This window comes from Thalassophryne amazonica, chromosome 8 (assembly GCF_902500255.1).
Source record: "Thalassophryne amazonica chromosome 8, fThaAma1.1, whole genome shotgun sequence".
Classification (NCBI taxonomy): Eukaryota; Metazoa; Chordata; class Actinopteri; order Batrachoidiformes; family Batrachoididae; genus Thalassophryne; species Thalassophryne amazonica.
In genome coordinates, this window is record NC_047110.1 from 43197731 (window position 1) to 43221370 (window position 23640).

The 23640-nt window shown below is 40.7% G+C and overlaps 1 protein-coding gene across 1 annotated transcript in view; it reads right to left on the minus strand.

Moving 5' to 3' along the window:
- appl2 (adaptor protein, phosphotyrosine interaction, PH domain and leucine zipper containing 2) overlaps positions 1 to 23640 on the minus strand; it is a 55825-nt gene that overhangs the window by 17780 nt on the left and 14405 nt on the right. The window contains exons 5-14 of the mRNA XM_034176077.1: positions 22516 to 22603; positions 17829 to 17870; positions 17664 to 17722; positions 15581 to 15727; positions 9215 to 9297; positions 8878 to 9030; positions 5094 to 5282; positions 4964 to 5006; positions 4793 to 4849; positions 4406 to 4500 (exon numbers count right to left, since the gene is read on the minus strand). Coding sequence (XP_034031968.1) covers positions 4406 to 4500; positions 4793 to 4849; positions 4964 to 5006; positions 5094 to 5282; positions 8878 to 9030; positions 9215 to 9297; positions 15581 to 15727; positions 17664 to 17722; positions 17829 to 17870; positions 22516 to 22603 — 956 coding nt within the window. The remainder of the gene's footprint in view (positions 1 to 4405; positions 4501 to 4792; positions 4850 to 4963; positions 5007 to 5093; positions 5283 to 8877; positions 9031 to 9214; positions 9298 to 15580; positions 15728 to 17663; positions 17723 to 17828; positions 17871 to 22515; positions 22604 to 23640) is intronic.

Sequence of the window (23640 nt, forward strand, 5' to 3'; positions counted from 1 at the left end):
TTACCAAACCGGGCCTGCAACTTGCCATTTGTTGTCACTGACAATCACACAGTCAGTTGCACAGTCTCACTCACACACATTATGATGTTTATCACGCTACTAGCGTGCAGTACACTGACTATATTCAACATGGAAACAATTTATTTTAAAAATAGCTGATATTTTCATTTCCTCACTTGGTATGCTGGTGCTGTATGTGTCGTTATTCAGGTTTGAAATGATGCTGTATGTACCTGTTTCTAAGAAAGAAAAAAAAAATCTGTCCGTCCTCACCACTTTTTTCTGATGTCAAGGACAATAAACTAATTTTTTATGGGGCCTAATGTGCCAGCAATCACAAAGTACCTACTAGCTAGTGTTATTTCATTGCTATTTTGAGCACACTGTGGATTTCTTTTCAGTCTCTGGATAACTAGCTATTTTTTTCTTTCCTTCCTAAACTAATTTTTCAGAAAAAGCATTCCTTGCAAATGTAGCAGTCATCAAAAGTGAGTTGAGCAATCACAGGTTTGATTGCTAACAATGTTCTTGTGTCACAAGAGTTGTTTTAAAAAAAACCCTATAGCGTTACAGTGGTTACCACGGTCATCTGCGTTCTTTCTGTGGACATACATGCATATTAGGTGACTCTGCCTGAAGGTGTCCATGTAAGGGTCAATGGCTTGTGTTTGCCTTGTGACAGACGTGCCGTCTCCATGGTGCACTCACAGCTTCTCCACTAATGTGCACTGGCACAGGCTCTGCCCCGTGACTTGCATCAGGATTTAAGTGTGTGTAGATTATGAGGTAAAGTGCTGTCAATAACTTGAGCTAATGCACATGTTGAGAAACTGTCGAAGACTTTACTGTCATGACGGCCCACATGTTGTAGCTTAATGACTGCTAACAGAGGTACGAGGGCCGACTGAGAAGTTTTGAGCATGACCCAGAAAAAGTAGGGCGTGGTTCTCCATATTTTGCATTCTGAGAAACCAACATTTCTCAAGAATGTGTGAAGTTTTGACTCACTGGGTGCAATGTTGAGAAATGTTGGTTTCTCAGAATGTAAAATATGGAGAACCACGCCCTACTTTTTCTGGGTCAGGCTGAAACCCTGTCAGTCATCCCTCATAAGAATTATGATCCACTTTCTCTTCCAGGTCATGTATACTACACGGAATGCACAAATTCTTCAGTGATAAACAACATCCACATTTAACTATAACGCTCCTCCTGAGAAATCACTGTGCTGAGAGACAACTCATCAACAAAATTCCCTAAGTCAGAAAACGAGTCACACAGTTGCACAGTTGCACTGGGATTCAGCTCAGATTTTATGCAGGTTGCCCTTCCTGACACAAGTCCAGTTATACATGTAGAATTCTGTGCATCTTCTGGTGTTCTGACAGCCGGGTACTCATCAGGACCGACTAAATGCAAAATGTCTGAGATGTGACAGGATCAAATGTGCAGAGTGGCACAGCTGTAAAAGTTAAAATTTAAAAGTAAATGTAAACAAAAAAAAAGTTATTTATTTGCTCTAAAAGGTAGCTCAGTGAGGGCTGGCCTAATCACTATATTAAAATATATAAGAATTTAGTTAACTGTTCCAGGTGTTTTAATTTATTGGCTATACGGTCCTATTGTGAGTAATATGATTTGATGATTTTGGAATTCAACACTACAGTAAAATACACACTGGAGGGACAGGGTTTTTTGTTTGTTTGTTTGTCTCCTCAGTCATATCACCACTGAGCATTGATTGTCAAAAAACAAAACAACCACAAAAAAACGGCCTAAAGTGAGTGATGACAGCAGTAGTAGAGGACTTGGAGAAAGAAAGAAAGAAGTGTCAAGTATCTATATCAAAAGGACAAAATATGCCGTTTCTGTCCTCTGGAGAAAACTGGTTTAATTTCCCTCAAGTGGCTACCTTCCTTCCTACCCTGGAATCCTAGGCCTAGGCCGCCTCAATCCCTCAGGAAGGAAGCGGGTGGGGGAAAGATAAACTGAGACACCGACACTGTATCAGAATCATTTCATTTATCCACAACTGTCGCTTCAGTGTTACATACAGTAGTGTTCAGAATAATAGTAGTGCTATGTGACTAAAAAGAGTAATCCAGGTTTTGAGTATATTTCTCTTCAGGTCGGTGGAGTGTCCTTGCCTCAAGTGGAGGAGTTTAAGTATCTCGGGGTCTTGTTCACGAGTGAGGGACGGATGGAGCGTGAGATCGATAGATGGATCAGTGCAGCATCTGCAGTGATGCGGTTGCTGTATCGGACCGTCGTGGTGAAGAGAGAGCTCAGTGGGGGGGCAAAGCTCTCGATTTACCGATCGATCTACGTTCCGATCCTCACCTATGGTCATGAGATTTGGCTCATGACCGAAAGAACGAGATCGCGAATACAAGCGGCCGAGATGAGTTTCCTCCGCAGGGTGGCTGGGCGCTCCCTTAGAGATAGGGTGAGGAGCTCGGTCACTCAGGAGGAGCTTGGAGTCGAGGCGCTGCTCCTCCACGTCGAAAGGAGTCAGTTGAGGTGGCTTGGGCATCTTTTCCGGATGCCCCCTGGACGCCTCGCTGGAGAGGTGTTCCGGGCACGTCCCATAGGGAGGAGGCCCCGGGGAAGACCCAGGACATGCTGGAGGGACTACATCTCTCGGCTGGCTTGGGAACACCTTGGGGTTCCCCCGGAGGAGCTGGGGGAGGTGTGTGTGGATCGGGAGGTCTGGGCGGCTTTGCTTGAGCTGCTGCCCCCGCGACCCGACTCCGGATAAAGCGGAAGAAAATGGATGGATGGATGGATGGATGGATGGAGTATATTTCTTATTGTTACATGAGAAACAAGGTACCAGTAGATTCAGCAGATTCTCACAAATCCAACAAGACCAAGCATTCATGATATGCACACTCTTAAGGCTATGAAATTGGGCTATTAATAAAAAAAAGTAGAAAAGGGGGTGTTCACAATAATAGTAGTGTGGCATTCAGTCAGTGAGTTCATCAATTTTGTGGAACCAACAGGTGTGAATCAGGTGTCCCCTATGTAAGGATGAAGCCAGCACCTGTTGAACATGCTTTTCTCTTTGAAAGCCTGAGGAAAATGGGACGTTCAAGACATTGTTCAGAAGAACAGCGTAGTTTCATTAAAAAGTTGATTGGAGAGGGGAAAACTTATACGCAGGTGCAAAAAATTATAGGCTGTTCATCTACAATGATCTCCAATGCTTTAAAATAGACAAAAAACCAGAGACGCGTGGAAGAAAATGGAAAACAACCATCAAAATGGATAGAAGAATAACCAGAATGGCAAAGGCTCACCCACTGATCACCTCCAGGATGATCAAAGACAGTCTGGAGTTACCTGTAAGTGCTGTGACAGTTAGAAGACGCCTGTGTGAAGCTAATTTATTTGCAAGAATCCCCCGCAAAGTCCCTCTGTTAAATAAAAGACGTGCAGAAGAGGTTACAATTTGCCAAAGAACACATCAACTGGCCTAAAGAGAAATGGAGGAATATTTTGTGGACTGATGAGAGTAAAATTGTTCTTTTTGGGTCCAAGGGCCGCAGACAGTTTGTGAGACGACCCCCAAACTCTGAATTCAAGCCACAGTTCACAGTGAAGCCAGTGAAGCATGGTGGTGCAAGCATCATGATATGGGCATGTTCCTCCTACTATGGTGCTGGGCCTATATATCGCATACCAGGTATCATGGATCAGTTTGGATATGTCAAAATACTTGAAGAGGTCATGTTGCCTTATGCTGAAGAGGACATGCCCTTGAAATGGGTGTTTCAACAAGACAATAACCCCAAGCACACTAGTAAATGAGCAAAATCTTGGTTCCAAACCAACAAAATTAATGTCTCGCAGATGTGAAGAAATCATGAAAAACTGTGGTTATACAACTAAATACTAGTTTAGTGATTCACAGGATTGCTAAAAAAGCAGTTTGAACATAATAGTTTTGAGTTTGTAGCGTCAACAGCAGATGCTACTATTATTGTGAACACCCCCTTTTCTACTTTTTTTTTACTAATAGCCCAATTTCATAGCCTTAAGAGTGTGCATATCATGAATGCTTGGTCTTGTTGGATTTGTGAGAATCTACTGAATCTACTGGTACCTTGTTTCACATGTAGCAATAAGAAATATACTCAAAACCTGGATTAATCTTTTTAGTCACATAGCACTACTATTATTCTGAACACTACTGTATAGATGTAACAACAACAACAAAAAAAAACATTTCAGAATAAATACTGACAGAAAGGGCTGAAGCAAAGTCAGTTGCAGGTCAAAATGATGGCACATTAGTCCTCAAAATGACAAGTTTGTCACTAAATAAGTAACAACAAACTTAATGAGAAGCACGATAGTGTTGTTAAAAGTCGAGAGTGGCATTCTGAATCTTCACACAAACCTGTCAGGGTTGGGCGAGCCTTCCTGTCTCTTCTCAAAACTTGTGATGGGGGTGACTGCCTGGATGGCGGTTTGGTTCAGCCGGATGGCCACAGCCTAAAAATGACAACCAGAATGTCGGTGACATCTCTTCTTTTGCGGTGAACTGTTTAGACATTCACAACCATGTGTAAAATAATTAAAACACCACCAAGAACACCCCCCCTGACAGAATTTCAAAAATTAAGCTGCAACAATGTCTACTTCTTGATGTTATATTTTGCATTGTCTCAAGAAAGCATAATCAATTTCAGGAGATAATTCATTGAAATAAATGTTTAGAACTGACTTCAAACACACAAGAAAAACTCGCTGTATGATTCCAAAAGATGTGGGAGCAAAATGTTACCTCTGGATTGTCAGTCAGGTAAATCTGTCTGGAGATATTGTTTACAGTGCAAATCCACTGAGAAAAAAAAAAAACAGAGATCCACATCGTGTTATAAGAAATGTAAGATCAGCTGTGACAGGTCAGTCAGACGTGTTCAAATTGAAAACCAAACCGAGTCATACAACTTACTTCCTCGTATTCCTTTTTACTCTCAGCTTGTAGAATCATTGACCTGTAACCATCAATAACAACACAGAGAACTGAGAACAATTCATGCGCGTGACTGACAAATATTTATGTGAGAGATCACTGTACGTACGTCTTTCCTGAAGGTGAAGTTATTTGAAAACAGTAACGTCTGTCCTCACACTCCACAGCCATGACGGAACTGTTGTCCAGGTCCAGCACCATGCCCCCTGCCACCGCCCCCCGCGGCTGGCACATAAGGTTTCCCCCCTGGGTGAAGAAGTACAGTCGGTCCCAAGCTGTGGTGACAAGGCCCGTTTTACTGTAGCACAGAGAAGACAATGGACAAAGTTCAAGGAAAATATCATAGTAGACTCTGTTGCCAAAAGTACGTCCGTTTGTCGCTGTAGAGCTGGTGGCTACAGCAAGTAGTAAAGCTAACACATACGTACAAAGAACACATAACTACTTCTGGTTGCTGTAGCCAAGCTTAAAGTTGTTGTTGCTTAAACTCCCTAATGTTACTGGTGTGTGTGTGTGTGTGTGTGTGTGTGTGTGTGTGTGTGTGTGTGTGTGTGTGTGTGTGTGTGTGTGTGTGTATGGACATACATAAGTCGAAAAATACTGATCTAATCCGTATTTAATCCAATCCATAGTTAATTCAATTCAATTTATTGTATTTATATAGTGCCAAGTCACAACAACTCTGCCTCAAGGGGTTTCACACGGGTAAGATCTAACCTTACCAACTCCCCCGAGGAAACACACAGGCGACAGTGGTAAGGAAAAGCTCTCTCTAGTGATAATTAGGAAGAAACTTTAAGCAGACCAGACTCAGGGGGTGACCCACTACTTAGGCCATTCTAACTGTTTTACAAGGTTTTTTACAAAAACTTTCCCAATTTTTTACAAACAAAAGAAACAGAAAAAAATGAAAGACCAACAAAAGCAGTCTGTTCTTGAGATAAAAACAGTCCATCTTGATGCTTAATGTCTGCCTCCAGGTCTTGAATAGATAGCGCATCCTGAGGTCAGTCCAGTGCCCTGTGGTGCAGGGCTTGCATCCAATAAAGTGCTCATTTGTGCCTCAGACAGAGACAGTGTACTAAGGTGGTTGCCGGCAGCTAGCCTTGTGCTTCACTAACAGACCCAGAATTTAGATGTAGTGAGGCTGAGACCTGTTCCATTGTCTTTAAGGTATGACACAAAGTAATGCATCATTGTTGCTCACTCCTGTCCCAATCAAATGGCTCTAGATTCTTAATTTATAACAGTCATTTCCACTGACTGATGTCATCTTCAACATGTTGAATTTTTTTTAACCTTTGGTGTAATGTGCCTGATATAAGGAGTTTGCAATCCTCAGGACAAGAATTGGATTGAAGGATTTGTGAATATATTGAAAAGAATCACTAATGAAGTGTTCCCAAGACAGAATCAGATCAGAAGTTCTGATCAAAAATTTAACTGCTTTGTGTGGGTTCTGTGCACATAAGTAGATTATACATTTAGGATAATACAATTCTGAGTCACTTGATTTTACCACAGAGACCAATATATGAGTCATCTGATAGGCTCATCTGGAAGCCTTCTTGTACTTTCTGTTCCAAAAGTATTCTTAAATAAATTTCCTGTTATTAATATTGCCACGGGTGACTCAGAACGTTACCTAGAAACCATTCCAAATGACAAATGGTCTCCATTTGACAAGCATTTGAGGCTGGTGGCAGTTTGTCATTAAACAGAATGGCATTCTGTGGAAACCTTTTCACTGCTGCCTGGGACATTTGTCAAAGTCTTTGGATGTATATGAATGAGACAGGGTTTGACAGCTCTGGCATTTCACTAAATCAGGTTGCAGTTCTGCCTCCTGATGCCATTAAAGAAGTTTCTCTTCTCATACATCCAGTGTGCAATAAGCTGACAGCGCACACCATCAACATGTTACCTGAGCCACCACATCACTTTGAAAGATCATTTACTGCAGCTGCACGCATTCTGAAGAGAAGAAATCCTTTTGCATAAGTGTTTTTTTTTTTTGTAATTTTACACAATGTAGACATACTGTCACAGTAATGTACAGTCAGGTCCATAAGTATTTGGGCAGTGGCATGACTTTGAATCTATACACCACCACAACAGAGTTTAAATCAGATGCAGTATTTTTGAGAGTAGAAGTCACCATTTATTTATTTTTAACAGTGACTTCCACTCGATGCAGCGGATAAAATAATAAAAATAGTACAATACTAAAATACCCTCGGCTGTATGAGCATTGCCTTCTTTATAATTTGCAGTTGTGTAATTGGTATCCCCTTGCAAAGTGTGTACATTATGATTAATTATGCATTTATGTATATTTACATTAACTATTAAGATTCTATTATGTACAATTTGTACATGTTCAATAAAGCCCCGGATCAATCAATCATAAACAATATTTTATTTACGTTTTAAGGAGGGTGTGTGTGTGTGCATATATGAGCTTTTGACAAGAGTGGAAGATAGCTTGGAGTTTGTAGCAGTTAGCATGCATGGTAATGTTGTGAAATGTCTCCAGAGGTGTTATTGGGTTACAAAAACAGCGTTTTCAGTTTTAGAAGTGTTTATTTCTTGCTAGCTTTTACATAATATATGACAAAGAGGTTATATTTACACACAAACAAGTTTGCAGCTAGCTAGACCAGCCACTGATGTCACAGTACCGTTCTACTCTGATTGGTTGTCACCCATGCCCCTCAAACAAATGGAAGAGAATAAAACAGGGGAGGTGATGGTCTAGTGGTTAAGGTGTTGGGCTTGAGACCAGAAGATCCTCAGTTCAAATCCCCGCCTGACTAGAAAATCACTAAGGGACCTTGGGCAAGGTCTTTAATCCCCTGTTGCTCCCGGTGTGTAGTGAGTGCCTTGTACGGCAGCGGCATAATTGTTACAATTGTAATTGCTTTGAACATCTGATGCAGATGGAAAAGCGCTATATAAATGCAGTCCATTTACCATTTAAAACAGAATGTGACTTTTTAAACTCTCAAAATAGGTCAAGGTTAGCCATCTTTGAACTTGTACAAGGTCTGTGTCTCAAGAATGTTCCCCATGAATTTGAATACTCGGGCAGTAATAGAACTGGACTTATGCTGAGCACAGACAGATGGACAGACGGTCAGACGCAAAGTCTTCGTAATACCCAATGGCCATATTTGAAGGCCTCGGGTAAAAACAAACAAACAAACAAACAAAAAAATAACATGTTCTTTAACAACTACTACTATTTATATAAGGCTTTCCAAAGAATCAAAGCACTAAAAAAATAAATGTCAATAATAAAAGAGTAAACATCAATAACAAAATACACAACAATGCACAAAAAACACAAATTAAAGAGGAATTTTCATACAACAAAACAGAACAAAGCTCCAGGTCTTCAGTGTCTTATGGATAAAGGTAGCTGAAATTTCACATCTTATTTTGAACAAAATCCTTCACTGTGCCACTCCCCCACGAAGATGTATGTACTGGTGATGCAACAGACAAAAGCTGAACTATGCCCAGTTTCTCCAATCACAGCTAGAGGCACATATAACTCCTTCAGAATTGTCATAGTGGCTCTGAAATATGCAAAGGAATGTAATTCCTACATGGTTAAAGTGATATAAGTCTACACTACAAACACGTATTGACTGTTTCATTTAAACTCCATTGTGGTGGTGAACAGCGGCAAAATGACAAAAATTCTCACTGTCCAATTAATTGTGGACCTGATCATACTCTGATTAAATAAACAAAATCTAATTTAAAAATGAAGCCATCTCACTCCTCAACTGCTCAATGTGTTTTCTTCCAGATACACCTCAAAAGAATAGCGCAAAAACATAAAATCTCTGAACGTGACATCTGACCACAATCAGTGTAACTCCTACTTCCTGATGTTGAGGTAGCCGGCCTTCTGGATGAGCGTACGATTGACAGGCTCAGTGTCCGTATCTGGCATATAGACGGCATCTTCCACGGACAGAAGCTCCCTCTGAGATGCACGCATTGCCTCTGCCTCTACGTCCAGCTGGGCCTGAACACTGGACAGAACAAACAGTTGACACTTATGAAAATCCTAAACTCAAAATTACAGGATTTTTATGTTAGAAAACAAAACAGTCAAGTTGTTACTGTTTGGGATCCACAACACTTTTAAACATTTGAAAAGAGAGCATTAGATGATGACGTGCACATGACATTAAAAGTTAAAATATGAGTGTTTACTTTTGCGTCATGCGGGACACAGAAGAAAGAAAGTTGTCCATCTTCTTTGACACCAGATCAATACCTTTCTTGAAGAAGCTGACCTAAGAGAAAATAGCAGCTGTTCAGCACACCAGTGTTTTAACTTTTTTCTTGTTAGGATTTGATACTCGCTAAACTTCATTTGGAAATGAATAGACAAAAGTGTGAAAACCTAAAATTCATTGTACATAAAATTTCCACACTGTTTGTGCTCACAAGGAGGCTCATATCTTGCACGTAACACTCCTACAATCAATCATGAAATGTCAACACAAACACACCTTATTGCTATCTATATACATAAAGGGCTACATCTGTCTGTCTGTCTTTCTGTCTGTCCGGGATAAACTCTCAAACTATAATATGTAGCCCTAAAAACTATATATATTCTGAATCCTCACGACATGGGGAACAAACTGGTACCATTTTTTTTTAAAGCTTCATCATTTCATTGTCAAAGTTTGACTTGAACACATCCAAAGCTTGTAAAGCTGACCAGACATATTCACTGTCATTCAAGCAACCACGGAAATATTCATCGATACATCTAGCCATTTTCGGAGCTCGCTTATTTCAGGTAAAGGTCACGGTGGGTCACCAGGTCGCCAATCTCACACGTGGCCGACGTGGTAATTTACAGATTATGTAAACTGTGGTGAAACAGGATGTAGAGCGCTACAACCCTTGGCAAAAATTATGGAATCACCGGCCTCGGAGGATGTTCATTCAGATGTTTAATTTTGCAGAAAAAAAGCAGATCACAGCCATGACACAAAACTAAAGTCATTTCAAATAGCAACTTTCTGGCTTTAAGAAACACTATAAGAAATCAGGAAAAAAAATTGTGGCAGTCAGTAACGGTTACTTTTTTAGACCAAGCAGAGGGAAAAAGAATATGGAATCACTCAATTCTGAGGAATAAATTATGGAATCACCCTGTAAAATTTCATCCCCAAAACTAACACCTGCATCAAATCAGATCTGCTCGTTAGTCTGCATCTAACCAGGAGTGATCACACCTTGGAGAGCTGTTGCACCAAGTGGACTGACATGAATCATGGCTCCAACACGAGAGATGTCAATTGAAACAAAGGAGAGGATTATCAAACTCTTAAAAGAGGGTAAATCATCACGCAATGTTGCAAAAGATGTTGGTTGTTCACAGTCAGCTGTGTCTAAACTCTGGACCAAATACAAACAACAAGGGAAGGTTGTTAAAGACAAACATACTGGTAGACCAAGGAAGACATCAAAGCGTCAAGACAGAAAACTTAAAGCAATATGTCTCAATAATCAAAAATGCACAACAAAACAAATGAGGAATGAATGGGAGGAAACTGGAGTCAACGTCTGTGACCGAAGAAACCGCCTGAAGGAAATGGGATTTACATACAGAAAAGCTAAACGAAATGTTGTGTGGGCCGCCAGAAGAGGAGGTACTGCTGGCCCACCACCAGAGGGCGCCCTGCCTGAAGTGCGGGCTTCAGGCACAAGAGGGCGCTGCCGCCACGGACACAGCCGGGAGTGACAGCTGTTACTCATTATGTCCTGACAGCTGTCACTCATTCTTCATCACCCCACTCCATAAAACCCAGACGTCATCTCCACCTCATCGCCGAGATATCATACTTCATTGGAGGTAATATCCTCAGCCTTTTTGTGATCTTTTGTAAATCAGTTTATTGTGAGTGTTTGCAGGAGTACCGGTCCTTTTTGTGGAGGCTGTGCAAGACGGCACTCTTTTTCCTCTGAGGGATCGCTGCAAGCATTGAGTGAGGGGTGGAGGTGGCATTCCCACCGCTGTTGTTACTGGGTGTACACACACCCACACTTGACTGTCTTTGTTCTTCGCCAGCAGTACCAGATCCGACAGTCGGGGACGGTGATCACCTGGGAATTCGGGACTTGGCGGCTCCAGTATTCACCAGGTTCTGTGGCTGGCGGAAATCGTGTGGTTCCGGCTCTTCTCAGGACGGACGTCTTCTATCCTCGAGCCTGCCCACACGTCACCTTTGTGGATTGACTGTAATGATATTCTGAGATTGTCTGTATGTTCGTTGTGCACATTTCACAACATTAAATTGTTACTTTTTGGCTCATCTATTGACCGTTCATTTGCGCCCCCTGTTGTGGGTCCGTGTCACTACACTTTCCCAACACGAAAGCCATCATTAACACCTAAAAAGAAAAAAAAGAAGGTTACAATGGGCTAAGGAAAAGCAATCATGGACTGTGGATGACTGGATGAAAGTCATATTCAATGATGAATCTCGAATCTGCATTGGGCAAGGTGATGATGCTGGAACTTTTGTTTGGTGCCATTCCAATGAGATTTATAAAGATGACTGCCTGAAGAGAACATGTAAATTTCCACAGTCATTGATGATATGGGGCTGCATGTCAGGTAAAGGCACTGGGGAGATGGCTGTCATTACATCATCAGTAAATGCACAAGTTTACGTTGATATTTTGGACACTTTTCTTATCCCATCAATTGAAAGGATGTTTGGGGATGATGAAATAATTTTTCAAGATGATAATGCATCTTGCAATTAAACAAAAACTGTGAAAACATTCCTTGCAAAAAGACACACAGGGTCAATGTCATGGCCTGCAAATAGTCCGGATCTTAATCCAATTGAAAATCTTTGGTGGAAGTTGAAGAAAATGGTCCATGACAAGGCTCCAACCTGCAAAGCTGTTATAAAAGCCAGAGGTGGTGCAACAAAATACTAGTGATGTGCTGGAGCGTTCTTTTGTTTTTCATGATTCCATAATTTTTTCCTCAGAATTGAGTGAGTCCATATTTTTTTCCCTCTGCTTGGTGTAAAAAAGTATCCGTTACTGACTGCCACAATTTTTTTTTCCTGATTTCTTATAGTGTTTCTTAAAGCCAGAAAGTTGCCATTTGAAATGACTTTAGTTTTGTGTCATGTCTGTGATCTGCTTTTTTTCTACAAAATTAAATAACTGAATGAACATCCTCCGAGGCTGGTGATTCCATAATTTTTGCCAGGGGTTGTATATACAACTAAAAAAATCATATTGCAGTCTGTAATTTCAGCACAGTCTGCACGCTGAAGGCTACACTGTGAATAATATGGCTACCGTTGAATGAATGAGATTTACCAGCCATCCAACCAAATCAATAAAGAACTGCCGTAATGAACAAGGAGCCTCATGCTAAAGCAGCTACAAGGTATGTCATGTACACAGCGTGACCACTGATATTCTTACAAGTGACACTGGACAACATAAACATTTTGTCCCAAACTGATTTCAAACTGTGCCTTTCATAGCGATCCACAGGTGTACATCTAGTCAGTCTGAGAAGCACTGATGTGTTAACATAAGAAAAAAAAAAAATAAACAAAAATATTCAAAATACTCAAAGTAATTCCTCATCATTTCTGTATGAGCAGCAAAATATAACTTGTCAGTTTTTTTTTTCATGTCAAATGAAAAATGATTAATTATCATTATCATTTGTTAATCATTTAATTATTGATTAATTAAGCATTTTAGAAATTCATAATTTTACAACCCCAATTCCAATGAAGTTGGGATGTTGTGTAAAATGTAAATAAAAACAGAATACAATGATTTCAAATCCTCTTCAACTTATATTCAATTGAATACACCAAAAAGACAAGATACTTAATGTTCAAACTGATAAAACTTTGTTTTTGTGCAAATATTTGCTCATTTTGAAATGGATGCCTGCAACATGTTTCAAAAAGCTGGGACAGTGGTATGTTTACCACTGTGTTACATCACCTCTCCTAACAACACTCAGTAAGCGTTTGGGAACTGAGGACACTAATTGTGAATGTCATGATTGGGTATAAAAGGAGCATCCCCAAAAGGCTCAGCTGTTCACAAGCAAAGATGGGGCGAGGATCACCACTTTGTAAAACTGCGTGAAAAAATAGTCCAACAGTTTAAGAACAATGTTTCTCAATGTTTAATTGCAAGGAATTTAGGGATTCCATCATCTACAGTCCATAAAATAATCAGAAGATTCAGAGAATCTGGAGAACGCTCGACACGTAAGCGGCAAGGCCGCAAACGAACATTGAATGCCCGTGACCTTCAATCCTTCAGGCGGCACTGCATTAAAAACAGACAACATTGTGTAAAGGATCTTACCTGTGTGGGCTAACTTACACATCTGTGACGGCATCATCAATGCTGAAAGGTACATCCAGGTTTTGGAGCGACACATGCTGCAGAGCTCGGTATAGCCATTTGCCCATTGGCCCGGCGCTGATTTGGCCCACTTTCGGGCCACTATGGGCCAGTACAATTTATCAAATGATGGCCCTCTCGGGCCACTACAAAAATACGCAAAATTCTATTTATTTTACCATATTTTGCGGCAGCAAAGTCAAATTTCTTCACATCTCCGTGTCATCAAACTTCACCGAGTTCGCCATGTTTGTTTTGGTCTCACACCATGCTCCATGCTCCAGCAGAATCTTGCCCACATTGAAATGCATGTTGTAGATGTGTGGAGCGTGCGTTTGGCTGCTTCCATCACCGATCTTCGCCAATGTTCGTTATCATCTTTAAATGCGTGTGAAGCTGCAGGGAACGAAAATGAACAAGATGCAAATCGAACAAAACGCTTTGAAATTCAAACTGAAATATGTTTAAACTACAACCACCCAAACCTGGACAACAACCAGGAAAGAGTTTTGCTAAAGGAATTGGCCAGAAGAGGAAGCTTAGTGATGCCACAGTAATGGCCGTGGCTTGGTCATGACCAAGAGAAGAATGAGGTTTTCTGCCAAATCTGCAGGGCCTATCTGTCGTATGCTGACAAGTAAGTAAAGTATATGCTTGGTCCTGGTAGACCCTGGCTGTTTTGAAGCTAGTTTAAAAGTCTAACCAGCTTGCCTTTGTGGAAACCCCACGGTGACAACATTAGCAAAGGAGCCAAGCATAATTTTGTTTTCAATTTTTAGATCTATAACTCCAATCCAAACAAGGCATACTTTTTAGACTTGATATTGACCTACATCTGCATTTTACATGTCTGACTGTGAGTTAGTCAACTCTGAGGGTTGCTAAAAAATGCCGTCTAAATTTTGTGGGAGTCACTTTATGTTTTTACACTTGATAATGCCTTCTGACAAATTCTATTTTTTTTTAACCTCATGGTCCATAGACTATTTTATGTTTTTTTCTGGACTGGTATATAGGCAGTTTTACTTGCAGGATTTGAGGGTGGAATATTGTGAACTCTCGTGCGCAAAACCATGGGCCAGTGCTCCTACACTGTGGGCCACTAACTTCTAAATTCTACAGGGCCTGTGGGCCAGTGGGGTAAATTGGTTCATGTCAAGCCCTGTGCTGCCATCCAAGCAACGTCTTTTTCAGGGACATCCCTGCTTATTTCAGCAAGACAATGCCAAGCCACATTCTGCATGTGTCACAACAGAGTGGCTTCGTAGTAAAAGAGTGCGGGTACTAGACTGGCCTGCCTGCAGTCCAGACCTGTCGCCCATTGAAAATGTGTGGCGCATTATGAAGCACAAAATAAGACAACGGAGACCCCGGACTGTTGAACAACTGAAGCCGTACATCAAGCAAGAATGGGAAAGAATTCTACCTACACAGCTTCAACAATCACTGTCCTCAGTACCCAAACGCTTATTGAGTGTTGTCAGAAGGAAAGGTGATGTAACACAGTGGTAAACATACCACTGTCCCAGCTTTTTTGAAACGTGTTGCAGGCATCCATTTCAAAATGAGCAAATATTTGCACAAAAACAATAACGTTTATCATTTTGAACATTAAATATCTTGTCTTTGTGGTGTATTCAATTGAATATAGGTTGAAGAGGATTTGCAAATCATTGTATTCTGTTTTTATTTACACAACGTCCCAACTTCATTGGAATTGGGGTTGTAGCTTCACAAGTGTATCTGTGATATTATGCAGCAATACGCATTACTGAACTGCTTATGTTTATTGGTATGAAAATATTCATTTTTCAAATCTAGTAATTGACTCAGATAACTAAACAGGTTACAAACTAAAATCGGCTGTGACGGCTTTGCACTGCTGAAATGTGAAGTGAAACCCTTATTTCTCAAAAAGAAGCTTGGAAAAAAAAAACAGTTTCTTTGAATAAAGTTTTCAACATCTCCAAACTGTCCATATAAATGGGTTTCAGTTCTCATAAAGATGTGCACAGTCTCCTGTCACATTTTCTCTCATAAATATCAAACTTTTCAAGCCCTGTTTTATGGACAGGTGATGATTATAAATAATGCCCCACTTTTTGAAGTGGAGTACGTATAAACACAGATTCTGTCCAGCAGTTTTCAGCTGTGTACCTGTGCCTGTGTGTAGCCCAGCATGGGTTCGAGCATGGCGACTCTCTTACGATACTGCAGGGCATTGAGGGCACAGTAATACTGCAGAGAGGCTTGGTGCTGCTTCCTTCTGGTGTAGGCCACCTCCTTCACCAAGTCAGCCTTCAGCTGTCAACATGACAAAGGGTTAAACATGCAAATGGCTCTTACATACAACCCCTGGCAAAAATTATGGAATCACCGGCCTCAGAGGATATTCATTCAGTTGTTTAATTTTGTAGAAAAAAAGCAGATCACAGACATGACACACACAAAAAAATATGGAATCACTCAATTCTGAGGAATAAATCATGGAATCATGAAAAACAAAAGAACGCTCCAACACATCACTAGTATTTTGTTGCACCACCTCTGGCTTATAACAGCTTGCAGTCTCTGAGGCATGGACTTAATGAGTGACAAACTGTACTCTTCATCAATCTGGCTCCAATTTTCTCTGATTGCTGTTGCCAGATCAGCTTTGCAGGTTGGAGCCTTGTCATGGACCATTTTCTTCAACTTCCACCAAAGATTTTCAATTGGATTAAGATCCGGACTATTTGCAGGCTATGACATTGACCCTATGTGTCTTTTTGCAAGGAATGTTTTCACAGTTTTTGCTCTATGGCAAGATGCATTATCATCTTGAAAAATGATTTCATCATCCCCAAACATCCTTTCAATTGATGGGATAAGAAAAGTGTCCAAAATATCAACGTAAACTTGTGCATTTACTGATGATGTAATGACAGCCATCTCCCCAGTGCCTTTACCTGACATGCAGCCCCATATCATCAATGACTGTGGAAATTTACATGTTCTCTTCAGGCAGTCATCTTTATAAATCTCATTGGAATGGCACCAAACAAAAGTTCCAGCATCATCACCTTGCCCAATGCAGATTCGAGATTCATCACTGAATATGACTTTCATCCAGTCATCCACAGTCCACGATTGCTTTTCCTTAGCCCATTGTAACCTTGTTTTTTTCTGTTTAGGTGTTAATGATGGCTTTCGTTTAGCTTTTCTGTATGTAAATCCCATTTCCTTCAGGCGGTTTATTACAGTTCGGTCACAGACGTTGACTCCAGTTTCCTCCCATTCTTTCCTCATTTGTTTTGTTGTGCATTTTCGATTTTTGAGACATATTGCTTTAAGTTTTCTGTCTTGACGCTTTGATGTCTTCCTTGGTCTACCAGTATGTTTGTCTTTAACAACCTTCCCATGTTGTTTGTATTTGGTCCAGAGTTTAGACACAGCTGACTGTGAACAACCAACATCTTTTGCAACATTGCGTGATGATTTACCCTCTTTTAAGAGTTTGATAATCCTCTCCTTTGTTTCAATTGACATCTCTTGTGTTGGAGCCATGATTCATGTCAGTCCACTTGGTGCAACAGCTCTCCAAGGTGTGATCACTCCTTTTTAGATGCAGACTAACGAGCAGATCTGATTTGATGTAGGTGTTAGTTTTGGGGATGAAAATTTACAGGGTGATTCCATAATTTTTTCCTCAGAATTGAGTGATTCCATATTTTTTCCCTGTTTGGTCTAAAAAAGTAACCGTTACTGACTGCCACAATTTTGTTTCATGATTTCTTGTAGTGTTTCTTAAAGCCAGAAAGTTGCCATGTGAAATGACTTTAGTTTTGTGTCATGTCTGTGATCTGCTTTTTTTCTACAAAATTAAACAACTGAATGAACATCCTCTGAGGCCGGTGATTCCATAATTTTTGCCAGGGGTTGTAAGTGCAGCATCAAGCTCTGCACAGAAATACATACATATGCAAACTCTGTCTTACTCTTACACAAATGAGCATCACTGTTACATCATCTTCCATGTAGAAGCCAGCTAACATGCATGTACCATTGAAATAAACAGCGTTACACTTTCCTCTATGCAGTTAAAGACGCTTGACTGTTGCCACGAATTATCTGTTTGTATTTTATCTGCCTATAAAACACTCCCAGCGCATTACTGCACTGCAAAGCCTTTTACAGCTTTTAGTCGATGAGGAAAAAGCTCCAGCGGTGCAGATGAGAACGCATTTTCCGGTGACTGTACCTTTTCATTCTCCTTCTTCTTGGGCAGTCGGCTGTACTTGACCATAGCGGCCTCGTGCTCTGCAGCAAAGAGAGTGGATACAAGCAGCTGATGTTTAACTACCATCTGAGATCAGTTTTATTGTTGAATCAGTAAATTGGGGGAAGAAAAGAAGTCTAGACTTACCATCAGTTGCAATAACAAATATTTCCTTTAGTGTGCTTATCTCTGAAATTTTCAAAAGAAGTAACTTTAGTTGAAATAGGGACTAAGCTCCATCATTTAAAAATAAATCAAATGGCAAAGTGGTTACACTTGTACAGGCTCTATATTTGCCCACGTGAAGACTAGTGATGTCACGACTGATACCAAAGCTCTTAAATGTGTCAGGTAAGTGTTTTCTCAAAACCCCGTTTGGCGGTATGGATTATCTTTGACAATTTAAGTGATGAATAACAAACAAAGCCTCGCTTCCTGTGGAATCACATGAATATTTAATTACAGGTTAATATGTTGGATCATACCATGAACATTTGAGAGTTTAACAAATTTTGAAGGGTTGAAGTGATTTGAAACTATTTTTCATATTTTTCAAATATATTCATAATTGTATTCTGTGTCCCTAATGATAATTTTATGATTTATGTTTCAACTTAAATTTTTATTTCCTCCATCTGCAGATAAATGAAATATATGATGGAACTTTGCTGATCCCATGAGGCAGACTAAATATTACAATAGCAAATAAAAGTAAGGCATCAGAGGTCTTATGCAAAACCTGGGTGCTTTGAACAAACATTATTTCCTTTTATTTCATCATGACACCATTTATTAACAATTAATCACAAATATTATGATGATCAATATAAACTTTTGATCATCTCTCTAGCTCTCTTGGTTGCTGAGAAACAGAAGAAAATTTTTTTGCACCAAGTTTTTGTTGACCTTTGACCTTGACCTTTGGCTGATACTCTCCACAAGTTACACCTCTTGAGATATCGACCCAAATAACATTTCCACCTAGTTTGGTGAAAATCCAACCAGCCAGTTTTTTAAACATATCTTGTGAACAGACAGACACGACACACACAGGACCAATTCTGCCCACCACATATGGGGGGGATCAACCCAGAATGCATTGCGTCATCAACATCTGCTTTGTTTTTTGTTTTTAGCAGGTCAATACGCTTTTGATAGCAGTGACGAGTTTTGCTTAGCAGCACCTGTGCTGCTGTGCTTTATTTTTTTGTTATTTTTAGTGTTTGTTTACGATTACTTTGACGTGCGTTATTTCCAAGTCCTTAGTCATGGAGAAGTGCAAAAATTTCAGGAATATGATGGCCCCACGGCTGAAAAAAAGTTTCACTGTAGCAAGTGTTAAGCCTCAGTCCCACCGAGTGAAGAAGGAGTGAGCTACCGTGGCAGTATAGTGGCTCAGAGTGGCTCTTAGAGGCATTATCTTCAGTTAACGAGGCTCCTCTGTGAGCGTGGCGCTAATTTCAAGATGTTCAAAATTTAGCAACAACAGCGTGGCGCAGTTTGTGTTCAAGTTACTGCGAGGGCTTAGAGGCATTTGCGTGGTGCTTACGAGTCTGCAAAAAGTCCATTATCCGTGCGCCTGGCACCTTCGCAGGACCTGAGAGGCTATTTTTGGAGCGGCTCCTCCTCTTGCGCACACAATTGCACCTGCTCTGTGCACTGGACTCTATATATTTTGTAGTGGATTAATCATTTTCTGCCAAATCTTGGATGTTGAAAACACTTCTAATCACTTCTGGCATCACAGAGTACTGTTTCATCTGGACACTTTTTTTCCTCTCTTTCCTGCTCCATGTGGGATGTATTTTGAACAGCTTAAGGTAATTATTTTTAATGTTTTTTATAGCTTGATAAAACAGTTCCTAGCTGTAAAAGTATGTCTGTATGTTGATGTCTGTTGTATGTAAAAGTATGTTAATTTAATATCTTGTTAATGGATCACATGAGCTCCGCTGTGTGTGCGCACAGAGGCAGGACCTGAGAGGTTATTTCTGGAGCGGCTGTCTTGCGCACACAATTCCACCGGCTCTGTGCGCTAGACTCTATATAAAATAATTATTTTGTAGCGGATTAATCATTTTCTGTCAAACCTTGGATGCCGAAAATACCTCTAATCACTTCTGGAATTAATGAATGAGCTCCGCTGTGTGTGTGCACTGAGGCAGTGACTCATCATCACGTTTCAAACGAGCATTTAGGCAGAATGCCAGCTCACAAAACAGTGATATTTCAGTCAATATTGGACGAACACAAAGTTAAAATTTGGGTGACTGCGTGAAAGTGGATGTGTGTTTAAAGCCATGGAAGATAATAACTCCAGTGGAGCAGCTAAGAGCAGGAGCTGTGCGGCAACACAGGTGGAGAGCGCGCAAAAGACCGATTTTGAAGACATAACACAAAGTTAAAAGTTGTATCATGATGACTTGTAAGCTGCGGAAGAAATAAAGAAATAAAGAAATATATACATATATATATATATATATATATATATATATATATATATATATAAAATGATCCACAGGTGTATATAATAAAATGGCCACCTCATTCTGTATGCAGAACGGTACCGCGCGCAAAAGAGTGCTTTTGCAGAAATAAACGGACAAACACAAAATCAAAAGTGGATCCACGTTGTAAAAATGATTGTGTTTAAAGCCAGGGAAAAAATAAAGCCAGCAAGCCACGAATGGAAAGGAAGACACTTAGAAAGAGCAGAGAGGCGGCTGTCCATGAAAGGACAACACCAGCGCACGCAAAAGAGCGATTTTGCAGAAATAAATGGACAAACATAAAGTTTTGTGTGTTTAAAGCCACAAAAAAAAGAAGCCAGAGAAGCCAGGAGCCAGCGAGGAGCGCAGAGGTGGCTCTCCAGGAACCTGTGGTTCGGGTCTAGCTGGTCTGGTGCATTACAGGTGGACAGCAACCTGGCGCACAGCGCACAACTGCGGTGATGGAGTGTCTATTTTTGGACTGCGTTTAAAAAAAAAAAAAAGAAGGGACATCTTTAAATGCTGCTGTGAATCTGTGAATTGAAAACCCACACTTTAAAGGGACCAGGTGTGGGAGGACTGGAGGTTTGGACCAAACTCATGCCTAAACGTGCGCCAACATGGCGTTATCATGGTGCTATCATGGCACTATGTGGCTTAGTGTGGCTGATCCGCGCCATTCGAGGCTGTAATGACAGGTGGTCGTGGCTCACTAGAGGCTGCTACGTGGCACATGCGGGGTACAGAGAGGCACATAGTGGCACCTTCATAGTGGATACGTGATAGATGAAAACGTGGGTCATTCTTCAAATAATCACCCCACACCCATGCGTGGCTCCTTCTTCAGCCTTCATTATTCGGTGGGACCGAGGCTTTACCTGCAGTAGAAAACTACTGGACTTGAAACAGCTATGAACAGCTATGACAAATGAACAAATCAAGTAACAGAAACATAACAATGGCTATAGAATGTTATCTGACCATCATCTGGAACTCAGAATTTGAACCAAAAGGAGGCATTTCTTTACATACAGTACAAAGCCATGTGGAACCAGAGCAGCGCCAGACAGCAGAACGGCATTCTACATGGCTGTTGTGTGCTAGCAGGGGAGGAGTAAAATCCATGGGATGTGGCTGCGTTTGCTTGTGGTTATCATTTTTGCGGATATCAGTATCAGCCGATAATGACAGTTTATTTTTGCAGCGCTGGATGTATCAACTCACTGGTTGCCAAGTTCCACCTTCACATGAACATTTTTTTTTTTAAACAGAGCATTTATGGTATGTATTTAATTAAAAGTTAAAAAATCTTTATGTCTAACATCTGTATAAATATCTCATGCTACAAAGTGGAGACCTGCGGCATATAGACAAGTGATAAACTGATAAACTTTCTTGTTTTTGTGCAAATATTTGCTCATTTTGAAATGGATGCCTGCAACACATTTCAAAAAAGCTGGGACAGTTGTATGTTTACCACTGTGTTACATTACCTTTCCTTCTAACAACACTCAATAAGCGTTTGGGAACTGAGGACACTAATTATGAGTGACATGATTGGGTATAAAAGGAGCATCACCAAAAGGCTCAGCCATTCACAAGCAAAGATGGGGTAAGGATCACCACTTTGTGAACAACTGCGTGAAAAGATAGTCCAACAGTTTAAGAACAATGTTTCTCAAAAACAATATCACAAAATTCTCACAATTCTCACAAAAACAATAATGTTTATCAGTTTGAACATTAAATATCTTGTCTTTGTGGTGTATTCAATTGAATATAGGTTGAAAAGGATTTGCTAACCATTGTATTCTGTTTTTATTTACATTTTACACAACGTCCCAACTTCACTGGAATTGGGGTTGTACATATAAAGAGAAATCTTGATCCATAATCCAGATTCTGATCCAAATCACCTCCAAAATTTATTGGAGTCTTTCATGGCCTATTATGCATCCGTGGTGAAAATTTGGTGAGAATCCGTGAAGTAGTTTTAACGTAATCCTTCAAAGCCTATATAAAGTGAAACTTGATCCAGAATCCGGATGCAACCTCAAAAATTTAATGGGTTCTTCCATGGCCTAATATGTATCTGTGGTGAAAAGTTTGTCAAAATCCGTGCAGTAGTTTCGACATAATCCTGCTAACAGACAGACCAATAAACGCAGATTTTATTACGTCCTTCGCGGATGTAATAACATCATCAAAATATAACACCTGATTTCAGCATTTCAAACCTTTGCCTCCTGCACATGATAGATCAGACTCCAGCCCACCCGCCCTTGTGCACCTTCTGAAGGTTACGTACTTAAAATTTGTGTGTGTGTGTGTGTGTGTGGTCTGACCTGTGAGGTCTTTCTCTCTGAACTGGATTAAAGGGAAGACCATGTTGTCAGCCATTTGGGATGCAAGCTCAGAGTGTAATGAGTTCAGCTTAACAGACACACAAAAGAATAAAAAAAAAAAATCAGCCAGTGCACAGGGATAAAACAACAAGATGTTATGGTTTCATTTTATTTTGCATCACCACTTATTATGCCAGTTTTTTTATGTAGCAAGTCAGAATATCTTCAGTGGAACTAGTGCAGAACTGCAGAAAATAATGCAGGTAATTCTGCTCCTACATACTGTGCAACACTGCCATTTGTGAGTGAGTGCAGTATTAATTGCCATTTGTCCTTGTGCTGGAAATTGTAGCATAAATCACAAACATTTTATGCTTATGACTAAGCAGTAATCCAAATCCTCTAACAATTAGACATCCACTGCATTCTGAAAGATTTAACAAGTGCTGAAGTTCACAGGATTAGGTTTAATAGCAGGTCTAATTCTCAGTGTGAAATTAATTCCCCCTCTGTGCAAGACAAGGTAAATGTTGTGAAAGTGTAGGAACACGGACCCACAACAGGGGGCGCAAATGAACGGACAATGGAGAAAGTCAAATAACAAAGCTTTACTGTTGTGAATACGCACAACAAACACAACAGATTACAATTGTGGTTATAACCAATTCTAATGGTGTCGTGTGGGCAGGCTCGACGATAGGACACGTCTGTCCGAGTCGAACCGGAACCACCCGATCTTCTCCGCCACCGGACCCCGGGAATACTGGAGCCGCCAAGTCCCGAACTCCCAGGTGGCCACTGCCTCCGCTCGTCGGATCCGGTACTGCTCCTTGGTAGAGCGATATCTCGGCAATGAGGTGGAGATGCCGTCCAGCTGATATACCCTTCAGCTGATGGATGTCAGCTGTTTTGGTTGATGGGTGACAGCTGTCACCTTGGCTGCTCCTGTGAGGCGGCAGCACCCTCTGGTGCCTGGAGCCCGCACTCCAGGCAGGGCGCCCTCTGGTGGTGGTGGGCCAGCAGTACCTCCTCTTCAGCGGCCCACACAACAGTAAAGTCAGGCAAACAATCAGTCTGTTTCTTCTGACCATATGCGAGTGTGTCTGTGTGTGAGAATGCTGGAGC